General features: G+C 32.7%; 2 protein-coding genes across 3 annotated transcripts; one reads left to right on the top strand and one right to left on the bottom strand.

Annotated features, from left to right (window-relative positions):
- The first annotated feature begins 224 nt into the window (after positions 1 to 224).
- Positions 225 to 5,062, top strand: LOC133317772 (protein phosphatase 2C 57). The gene is given in 12 exon segments (XM_061519650.1): positions 225 to 710; positions 1,204 to 1,332; positions 1,460 to 1,562; positions 1,777 to 1,887; positions 2,365 to 2,444; positions 2,562 to 2,615; positions 3,061 to 3,177; positions 3,272 to 3,326; positions 3,421 to 3,453; positions 3,548 to 3,594; positions 4,795 to 4,892; positions 4,895 to 5,062. Coding segments are annotated over 12 exon segments (1,164 nt in total). The 5' UTR covers positions 225 to 402; the 3' UTR covers positions 4,924 to 5,062.
- Positions 5,063 to 8,327: 3,265 nt separating this feature from the next.
- LOC133317821 (uncharacterized) lies at positions 8,328 to 9,225 on the bottom strand. 2 transcript variants are annotated; one of them, XM_061519715.1, is made up of 3 exons: positions 9,096 to 9,225; positions 8,943 to 8,998; positions 8,328 to 8,678 (listed from the first exon to the last, which is right to left on the bottom strand). In XM_061519715.1, exons 1-3 carry the CDS (start codon positions 9,157 to 9,159, stop codon positions 8,568 to 8,570), a joined length of 231 nt encoding a protein of 76 aa, XP_061375699.1. In that variant the 5' UTR covers positions 9,160 to 9,225; the 3' UTR covers positions 8,328 to 8,567. The 2 variants fall into 2 exon arrangements, with proteins under 2 accessions (XP_061375699.1, XP_061375698.1); XM_061519714.1 differs by having other exon boundaries at positions 8,328 to 8,681.
- Positions 9,226 to 11,133: the final 1,908 nt, after the last annotated feature.

Genomic DNA, 11,133 nt, shown 5'->3' on the forward strand with positions numbered 1-11,133 from the left:
GTTGGATTCAAATGTGAGCTATCTTGTTGACTCGTGTACCAGCCAAACTTTATCTGATCCAAACCACAACCATGCATTCTGTAGAAAATCAGGTATTCTAGTTTGACCACTCAAAGTAACATTGGTGAGTTACATGCTTCTGGTTTAAACAAACCTGGCCACAACAAAACACATACCATTTGTTTCTGGGGTGGGTCCTGTGTTAGACAAATTCATTAAGGTTAATTGCTACAACTAAATCCTTGCAGAGAATCTCATCCCATCAAAGAATCCAATCCGTTAAAGCAGTTAAAGGCTTCTATTAACTCACTTATCTATCCTTCCACCAAAACTAAACTCACCACAACAACAACTCTCTCAGCTTCACATTCCCTTCACTTCTAGGCCTTAACTGAGTAGCTGATGGCCTTGTCAAGTCCACAAATACAAAGGTTCCTCTTAAGCAAGCTCCATAGCCGCTCCACCTTCAAGAACACTCAGAGAAACATCTTTACCATCACGAGCAGAAGCCAGTGCTGCTCTGCCATAACCATTGATGCCCCATCATCTTTGGCTGAGGTGCCTTGTATAAGATGGGGATCCATAGCTTTGCAGGGTCTCCGCGAAGAGATGGAAGATGATATTATTGTTCGACCTGATGGACTTGAAGGCTTCTCTTTTGCAGCTGTTTTTGATGGGCATGGAGGGTTTTCTTCTGTTCAGTTCCTCAGGTCTTTGCAAAAAAAATAATTTTGTCTTTTTGCTTGTTGCTTGCTTATTTTGTATCCAATTAATTCCATATTGGGGTGTGTGAACTGATGCTGGGTAGCAGTTTTTTTATTGTGTTGGCACTTGAAAAGAATTGAAAAGCTCCATCTTGCATATGATTTAGGCTATGTTTTTTAAGCATATTTGAATTCATTAACTATAACATAGCCTGAATCCTATGTAATTATGCAAGGGTAAAATTGCGTATCTGGGAAGTGGTTTTATAGTTGATGTATTTGGGGAGTGTGGGTCACAGTTTGTCTAGTCTTCTGCAATATTTTCAAATGTTTAACTCATCCCATCAAATCTTTATTTACAAGTTAGAGAGTTCATCCACCCATGCTTTCATTCTTCTTTGAGCTGTAAGGATAAGTTATTTCTTTTGATTCTGGTAAATGAGTTTTATTCTTTGCATAATCTGAACTGTGGATTTAATGTGCCAAGTGCCAACTACAGGGATGAGTTATACAAGGAGTGTCTTGAAACTTTACAAGGTGGGCTACTATTAGTTGAGAAAGATTTCAAAGCCATTCAAGAAGCATTACAGGAAGCATTTGTCAAAGCTGACACGAGGTTGTTAAAATGGTAAGCCAATAAACTAGTCTACAATGGATAGTCTCCATGAAATGTGTCTAAATAGTTACCATATGATTTTAGATTTGGTATTATTGCATTTAAGGTTTAGAGTTTAGACAGTATTTCATTTTTAAAGGCTTGAAATGAATGGAGAGGAGGATGAATCAGGTGCTACAGCTACTACGGTGTTCATAGGAGATGATAAACTACTCATTTCACATATTGGTGACTCATCTGTGGTATGTATTATCAATACTTATTGTGCCCCAACATGTTACATTTGACTCCAGCTTTTGATGAAAAATTCTACTTCTTTATATACTTTTCTCTTCACAAGAATTATCAAGAAATAATCTATCACGGGAACTGTTCTAGTCTTTAAATTAGGGTATCTTGGGGATTAAATGTCTTCAATATTACATGACTTCTATTTAAGCTCGTTTGTTCTTGTAGGTTCTATGCAGATCTGGAAAAGCAGAAGTGCTGACAAGTCCACACCGACCATATGGGAGCAACAAGGCTTCTCTTCAAGAAATCAAAAGAATCAGAGAAGCAGGTGGATGGGTGTGTTTTCCTTGTTCCTTCATTTTGTTTACATACTTTTAGACCACCTTCGCTAGTCAATATATATCAATGTTCTATATAATGAGAATTTAAATTCTGATATGAAAGTTGTCAGGACTAACTTGAAATTTTATAGGACATATAATCATTTTCTCTTTCCTAGTTTTATTATTCATGTATTGTGGGTTGGAATGTGGAGAAACTACACCATGTAATGTAATTTGTTTCCCACCAGGGAACCACAGTTAAATACTGTCACATAAACATCAATGTAGCTTCTTCCTACTGTAGCCTGTCATGTTAAATTGAGCTTGCGGTTGTTTCTTTTCCATAATTTGTGAAGTTTTTCACCACAATTGTGGGAGCCTTATGCAGTGGGCCACCCTTTTTCTAATGAAGGTTGTCACAATTCCTTACTTATTATAAGTAAAAGCCCATTATATGGCTGATGATAACTCAAATGTATGTTGTCTATAGATTGTCAATGGTAGAATTTGTGGAGACATTGCTGTATCTCGTGCATTTGGGGACATTCGATTCAAAACAAAGAAGAATGAGTACAGTCCTTAATCCCTGCATAATTGCTTCTTGTATAAAGGAATTTATGCTAATTTTTTTATCAATACTTCTGTTAAGTTTTTCCTAAGGGTTATTTACCTTTTGCTTGTGAAAAGGATGCTGCAAAAAGGAGTTCAGGAAGGAAGATGGACAGAAAAGTTTATTTCTCGGTAGGTAATCTTACGTGTGTCTTAATAATTGTTCCTTGCATTCTGTCTTCAATGTAGGTTGTATTAGATTAGTATTTAGAAAAGAGAAGGGATATGAATTGTTTTGTCTTGATTTATATCTTGCTAAAAAGAATAAATTACTAGAAAGACAAATGGAAGGCATTGATAACGTTAGCCTCCTAGAAAGTGTGAATGATACTTTTCTGTCCTTGGAAGTACTGAATTCCTTGAGGAAGAATGGTTCAAAGCTTCATTTTGATTGTCAAATGTTGAGTTTATGATTAGGGTTTTCACTTGCCATCATTAGCTTTGTTGTTTTCAGATTTTCTGCAACATACACTGAGAACAACATAAAAAGAAATTGATCTACTGTCACATTCAAATTGATCTTTAACTAATTTTAAAAACTCTTAAATTTTAATATAAGGATGCTTTTGTGACCCAGTGTACAGCTCAACAATGACTTGGTTGTTGCATGCCCTGATATTTATCAAGTTGCTCTTGGCTCAGACACAGAATTTATAGTATTAGCATCTGATGGCTTATGGGATTACATGAGCAGGTCTATTGCATGATCCTTATAATCATCTCTTTCTGCTACCTTTCTTTTTCTTATTCTTCATAGAATTACCTTCACATTCTTTCTACCATTTCAGCTCAGAAGCAGTTTCTTTTGTGAGGGATCAACTACGACAACATGGAAACATTCAGGTATACATAATGCTTTATATTTAAGGCCATTGCACTCATATCAATAAGCCATTGAAGTTGCAGGAATAATTTTTTTTGCTTATTCTTATTTCAGCTAGCTTGTGAAGCTCTTGCACAAGCCGCATTGGTAAGTTCTAACAAATTCTGAGGCAGTTGTTATCATGAACTTTTTATGTAGACACTTAAACAGTTTTAGTAATATATAACCATATACTCTGCAGGACCGACGTACACAGGATAATGTCAGCATTATAATTGCCGATTTAGGGTATGTATTTTCTCAAGTAAATATGACTTTGGACTTTGGTAATTGTTAGAGATATTAATATAAAACAATTAATGTGGTCATCACTTATCAACTTAAGTTTTTGGGTTGAATTGATGCTTTATATAGTATCAAAGTTTAAGTTAGCTAGTAAGTGATGACCACATTTATTGTTTTATATTAAGGGAAAAGTGTGTATAATTTTGAAGATGTAAAATTGTGTCATAAGAGAGAGAAAGAGATAGATAAAGGAGGAGAGAGAGTTGACAAAAAAAAATAAAGTTGTGGGTCCCACCTCTTTGTGAGAGTGAAAGCATGTAAGTTGTGTAATTTAAAAGTATAGACACTTTTCCCTTATATTAATGTCTCCAACAGTAATTAAGTTCTGATTATATGCCTGGCCTTTGTGAAAAACAAAACTGGGGCTAGCATTTAGTAAAATTCATAGTCTAGTTATGGAAATTCTTTCTATGAAGTGTAAAGAACCACTTCAACCCAAAACCCAAAACTTTAAGGTGATAGGTGATGATTTTTTTAATACTTTATATTTTATTCTCTAACACACCTCCTCACGCAAGAGCTCTTTGGGCTTAAGTGTGGATATGGCACAAGCTCATTATTGGTCTGCCTTGTGCTGCACAAGCCCATTTTTTTGGTCTGTCTTGTGCTTTTCTTAATTCCACCTGAAAGTGGGGGCAGTGAGGATCGAACTCGTGACCTTGTGGTTACTTAAGCTCTGATATCAGGTAAAGAACCACTTCAACCCAAAACCTTAAGGTGATAGGTGATGATCTTTTTAATACTTTATATTTTATTTTCTAACAAGAAGGATGGAATGTTTCCATAATCAGAGCATTTTACAAGGCGGAGTTCAGTAAAATGTGGTTTAAGGAATGAGAAATTATACTCTTATGTTACATAAGATATATCTCTCATGTCACACTCACATAAAAAGATGTGCCCCTCTCTTTTTTTCTTTTTCTTTTTAAAAAAATTAGTGGACCTCACTTAATTTATCTCACAACATAAGATAACATCTCTCCTATAACATGAGAGAAATAAAGCCCTTAAGGAATTTAGAAAATTATATTAAGTTGAACCTGCTGCAAAAGTGTTGTGCTTTTTTATTTTTTTTTATTAATCAAATAAGTTGATAATTCTTTTACCATTAATTACCTTGTGTCTTATTTTGAGTTCTTGCAGGCGGACAGATTGGAAGAATGTGCCACTGCAGCAACAAAATATTATATTTGAGCTGGTCCAAGCCGTTGCCACTATGGGAATTGTGTCTATTGGAATCTGGTTTTCATCACAGCTTTCTTTATAGATTAAACAAATGCCAGTAATGTATATATTATAGACAGACTTACATCTTAGAATCTACTTTGGTTTAGGGCACTAAGGACTTGTTAATTTTTTTTTGAAGGGTTCATTTTATACTGTGATTCTATAATTCAGTTATTGTTTTGCATGTGTTGGCCCATAATGTGTCTATGTCTTCTTCTTTTCAAAGAGCTTCGAAAAATGGTCCACAATGACCAGATTGAATTTATTAGTAATTAGATTATCAGGGGTTTGACTTCCTCAAGTACATTAGAAAATGAACAGTTTAAATATGTTTGATTTTTTATTAATTGTCTCACAATCTAACTTTCCTGTCAAGAGTTTTTTTTTTTTTTTCTAAATATTTTAATTTTTTTTTAAACTATAAAAATATGCTATTTCAAATACCTGTTTTATTTTTTAAATTTGTCTACTAGGAATCTAGGATCCTATCTTGTTACACTAAATGGTATATGACCAAAACTCTCTAAGCTTGGCTATAATATAAGGCATACAAAAATATTGATTTAGAATTTGTAGTGTTTTTAACTTTTTAGCGGTATCCATTTTGATTGAAAGGTTGTTCTAGTTCCACTACTTTAATAAATTGTTGGACATCGTTGCAAAATCCAAGTTGGATGGTTCTTTCTGGGTTCTCATGACAAATGAGATATGTGGCTTTCATTATCTTAAGCATGCAGAACAGATTAACTTCTATGCAGAACTTTAATTGATACCAAAATTAAGGAAGAGAAAGTCTAATGTCATTGTCCATCTTTGCCACAAAAATGCCTTCGATGAACAGTATATATGACCTGAATAATTAGAAAGATCAGGAAGCAAACTTTTTTACTCCGCATTCTATAAAGTTCTGTAGGAAACGGTATGTCAGCCACAGGAATTGGAAAGCCAAATTTAACTTTCTTTGACGTTGATATGAAACTATGTGCTGTGGCTGGATAAACTTTTTCTATATATACATGAGAAATATTATTCTTATTTTATTTTATACGAGCTCTTCTTTCATTTTAAAAATTTCACCCTTTTTTTTTGGGTTTCGATTTTCTCATGTGGTAGGAGAAAATTTTCTCATGTTGTAGACACATTTTATGTGGGGCCCACATCTATTAAAAAAGTAAAAGAAAATATTGCACAAAAATCGAAGGGTCATAAATAGAAGAAAACTCCTACGATATGAGAAAATGTTTTTCCTTTTTTTTTTTTTTTACCTTTTAATGGTGGTCCCACCTAGTTTTTCTCTATAGCATGAGAGAACTATTCATGTAAAATGAGAGTAGTGTAGTATTCCTATATATATATATATATATATATATATATATATATATATATATATATATATATATAGGGAGGGTTCTTTTGACTCCAGAGTAAGACTTTTAAGTTTTACTCCAAATCCCAGCCGTTGATGGACGGAAATCAACGGTTGTCATTAATAGTATAATTAATAATTAATTAATTAATATAACTTCCTAAATTATAACCGTTGGATGGACGGAAATCAACGGTTAGGATTGAGTCAAATGATCTCTCTCCTATATATATATATATATATATATATATATATATATAGGCAGGTTATATTTACAAACTTTTTTGTTTACAAACTACACTATGTAGGACCGGTCCTACATTAATCACACAGTGTACGACCGGTCCTACATTAGTGTAATTGCAAAAAAAGTTTGTAAACGGATCCTGTCCCATATATATATATATATATATATATATGTAGGAAGGATATTGTAACAACCAAGTTGTGTTACTACCATGTTACTACCAATCAATCTCACCGTTAGATCGATTATGTTGATCCAATGGTTGTATTTATTTCCATCTTTGTATGGTTATGATTCCCTATATTTAAAGTGAAAGCATTAAATATGGAAAATCATAACCATACAAAGGTGGAAATAAATATAAAATATTAAATTTGGAAAATCATGACCATACAAAGATGGAAATAAATATAACCGTTGGATCAACATAATCGATCTAACGGTGAGATTTATTGGTAGTAACTTAATAGTAACACAACTTGGTTGTTACAATATCCTTCTCCATATATATATATATATGTGAGTTTTGTAATTTTTATGTTACATGATAAGGGAATTCTTACGCCATAGAAACAAAAAGTCATGTGTGAGACCCATGTTAACACGAATATCGAATGATGTGTAGGAAAATTTTTATTCTCATGTTACATGAGAATTATAAAATCCTATATATATATATGTGTGTGTGGTTTAGCAGATGTACAGTCCTGCATCTAAGGATTGATGTTGTCATATAAAACTACGTCGTTTTACAGTGTGAAAGCATTAAATATAGAGAATCATAACCATAAAAAGGTGAAAATAAATATAATATTTTCATTTTTTATAATTAATTTTTAACATGAATTTTTTTTATCCTATCCAAAACGACGTAGTTTTTAGGCGAGTGACCAATACTTATATATAGTCACATTACAAATTATTTTGCTATATATATATGGGGTTTACATTTCTGCAGCTGTTGTATGTGCAACAATCAAATACTTGTCATATATATATTTGAAAGCATTAAATGCATGGAATCATAACCATACAAAGGATGAAAGCATTAAATGTAAGGAATCATAACCATACACATGTCATTGTTGTATGTAAAGCGGCTGCAGAAATGATTTTGCACACACACACACATATATATATATATATATATATAAAAGAATAACAAGAAAATATATATAAAAGAATAACAAGAAATGAAAATCAGTAGAAATGTAGGAATTAGTGTTCTAATAGAAAGTTAATGGGATAACAGTTTTAAGAAAAATTCTGTGTTCCATGGCTGACTCAATACATTGCATGACTAAGCTATTCACTAGAAATGAAGGCTTCCTTGTTCAGTATAGGAAGTTTACATTTGGATACTGTAGTTTAAAAATTAACTGCCATGCCTGCTTAGACAATGGATAATTGTTTATTTCGGTTATCCTTTAATTCATTATACAATTTTTTTGTTTAATTTAGTCCCTTCAGTCTTTTACTATTATAACGATGGAGTTATTATGTAATCAACTGTATACATTAAATTAAAAGTGAGTTTCATATATAGAGATAAGGAATATTATATTGTTAGTCTCTACGTGTGACAATTATTTCTTATTTGCTCTCCATATTTCATAGTAACTATATTCAATTCTCACAGTATTATAATGACAGTGGAGACCATAGAAAACCTTTTTTTTTTAATAAAGATTAATTAAGTTGAAAATGAATATTGTACATGAGATAGCAACAAATTTTATCTTTATCAGTTCTCCACTCAGACTCAAGTTTTGTTCCCACGAATAAGAGAAGTTACTCCCTATAACAAGATTGCTAGTTGGAAAACAAATGGTAAGACTTTATTCTCAATATCCATACATACATATGCAAGATCTGGTGTACATTATAAAATATCATACTTTATTGCCTCATAAGTCATAAACACACACAAGTAGTGGCTCCGGTGAACAAACTCGTCCATATATAATCATATCATATCTCCTCATACATGAATAAAACATTTTGAGGGGGAAGAGAGAGAGAGACAGAGAGAGTATATAAGTTTATTATATGACTATTGACTAGGTGTAGAGTTATTCAAGGACCCTTGCCAGGTTTCTTTGAATGCTTTGGGTTGGCTCCTGCTTCATCATAATCCAACACAAAATCATGGGCAAATAGCTTCCTCGAGTTAATCTTGATACCATCCTTCTTCATTCAAAACCAAAATGAAAACCACTTGTCATAAAAGAACAAGATAGATATAGACATCAAATATTGAGTTAATACACAATTCACAACAGTTCACAATTTTGTATGCAAATTGTTGTAAAAACCATATGTGACTTTAGTAAACCCAAGTAAGCATCTATATTTGCCTCAATGTAGCTTCATGAATATTTATCTCAAGTGCTCTGGCTTACAAGGTCCATTCTTTTCCACTTAAAAAAAAACAGACAGATAATAAGTTACCTTGTAAAGTGAGTGATGAGTAGGATGCATGTTTTCCCTGAAGCCTTCAGCCAAGCCTAAAAGTGAAAAATAAAAAAAATAAAAATGTTACATGTTTGGAACAAATTAAATGTCTGCAAAATTGTATTGACTTATATATAGAACTTTGCTAACCTGAAGATAAGGGAATGAGGACCAAGAGAAGAACTATAAGGAAGGTCTTGATCTTAAGAGCCATGGCAATTATGCAGGTATGTATGTATGGTTCCTCTCGTTATGCTTAGCTAGATTGGTACTAAGAACATGACCTGTACGTGCCTTGGCAGGAGCAACCCCTTTTAAATTTGGCGAGGAGAGAGCTCTTATCATGGTGTACCCCACCCAATAGCAACAAAGTGATGATGAAGTGCAATAACTTTCAGCCTTTTTAGCCCACAACACTTAAGTCAACTGTACTGTTCTACATGACTATATAATTAAGAAAAGACAAACAAGCAACATGTTTGCATGTTACATTGCTAGCATTTCCTTGCATGGCTCCAAATTAGGTAGCACTTACAACTTGTCCACCTTTTCCAAAGTCAACCTACTTTTTTTTTTTCTTCACCGTTAAACATCCAATTGTCCCAAAAACTTCAGCTATTAGACGGAAACAAAGAAATAATTTTATATTTTATATTATATTTTCACACGTCCATTATATAAGAATTCATTAAATTTGAAGGGTGGATAATACGCATATTTATTTACTTGTGTTAAGAAATTTCATAATATTTATTAAAAGATTATTAGAAGAACGAGGATAATTATTGAAAACTTGACAAGTGTACCGGTTGTACAAGTAATAAAATTATTGAGATATATAAAATCATTAATGTAGTCTTACCCAATAGCTTAAGCTTTTGGGTTGAATTGGTTTTTTACACTTTCTTTCAAGTGAAATTTCTTTGTTCGCACAGATAGGTGGGACTATGCATTGTCCACCCTTCAAGCCTAGTGGGCTCTCGTGTGAGGGGGCGTGTTGAGATATATAAAACCATTAATGTAGCCTTACCCAATAACTTAAACTTTTGGGTTGAATTGGTTCTTTACAAAAATGATGGAGTAAAAGTATTGTTCCTACGAGAATTAGATTTACTAATTCGCTATTTACGCTTAAGTTGGACAATTGATCAAGAGAATTGTATGAAAACATAACCAAATAATAAAGCAAGAAAGCAAAAATGGAGTTACTTGACAAACAATAAATGCAATCAGTGTTTCGTTACCCCAATCTCCCCTTTATATTATGAATTAAAACCTTAATTAAATGTCATTTTCATGCTACCAATCGATTTCTCTAAATTAATTAAGACTCAATTCATTGGCATCCTAATTCTTTACTCTTTTTAAAGAATCATAGTTCCCTGGTTGTTTGTCAAAGAAAATAAGCGTTAAATGCAAGAATCATAAAGATTGCTAACTCCTATATCTATCCCTAGAATCATAAGAATTACGATGAATTTATCACACACGATTTATGTACTAACATCTATATTGTTATACACTCACCCTAAATCAATCTACAAGATCAAACTTATAGAAGACATAAAAAAAGATAAATTCATTCAATATAAAAAAGAAATTTGACATTAAATATTATTCATAACATAAACATTTGATTGAGTTCCATGTAGCCCTAATTACAAAAGAAAACTAACATAACATAGTAGAAACAAGAACATAAGAAATCAAGAAAGCTTCCCTAAACTCCATTTGTGATGACACAGTGAATCTTCAAGAATTTCAGCGTAATCTTGCCTCCGACTCATCTCCGGCTCTCAAAAGCATGAAAAGCGCACTTCTCTAACGAAAACTATGTCTTCGGTATTAAGTGATATCAAGAACTCATGAAGAATAGTTTAAATAGGTATAAGAATCCTTGTTTTAAGTGAAAACCACATAATGAGCCTTACTTGGGTTGCAACCGGGCACTAAAACACTATGGAGCGAGTTAAAACACGCTTTGGCTAAAAGAACTTCACATATCAGCACGTTAAAACACGCTATTTTGACAGCAAAAATATGATTTTGTATTTTTGGTATAAATTAAGTTATATTTATCCGATTGATGTGATTTTAGTCTCGTTGGAAAGATAAAATAAAGATCTACAACTTCTATGAGGAACACAAGACCTAAATCCATCGTATTTGATATGAAAAATTGGTCGGA

This window comes from Gastrolobium bilobum, unplaced genomic scaffold, assembly GCF_033153095.1.
Source record: "Gastrolobium bilobum isolate Gb01-03AN ecotype WA unplaced genomic scaffold, APGP_CSIRO_Gbil_v1 utg1481, whole genome shotgun sequence".
NCBI lineage: Eukaryota > Viridiplantae > Streptophyta > Magnoliopsida > Fabales > Fabaceae > Gastrolobium > Gastrolobium bilobum.

What these genes read in the sequence shown, in the direction of transcription:
- LOC133317821 (XM_061519714.1), bottom strand. Translation starts at nt 9,159, where the DNA reads ATGGCTCTTAAGATCAAGACCTTCCTTATAGTTCTTCTCTTGGTCCTC. An exon ending in CCTCATTCCCTTATCTTCAG is followed by an intron (nt 8,999 to 9,095) that starts GTTAGCAAAGTT and finishes TTTCACTTTTAG; the next exon opens with GCTTGGCTGAAGGCTTCAGG. An exon ending in CTCATCACTCACTTTACAAG is followed by an intron (nt 8,682 to 8,942) that starts GTAACTTATTAT and finishes TTTTGAATGAAG; the next exon opens with AAGGATGGTATCAAGATTAA.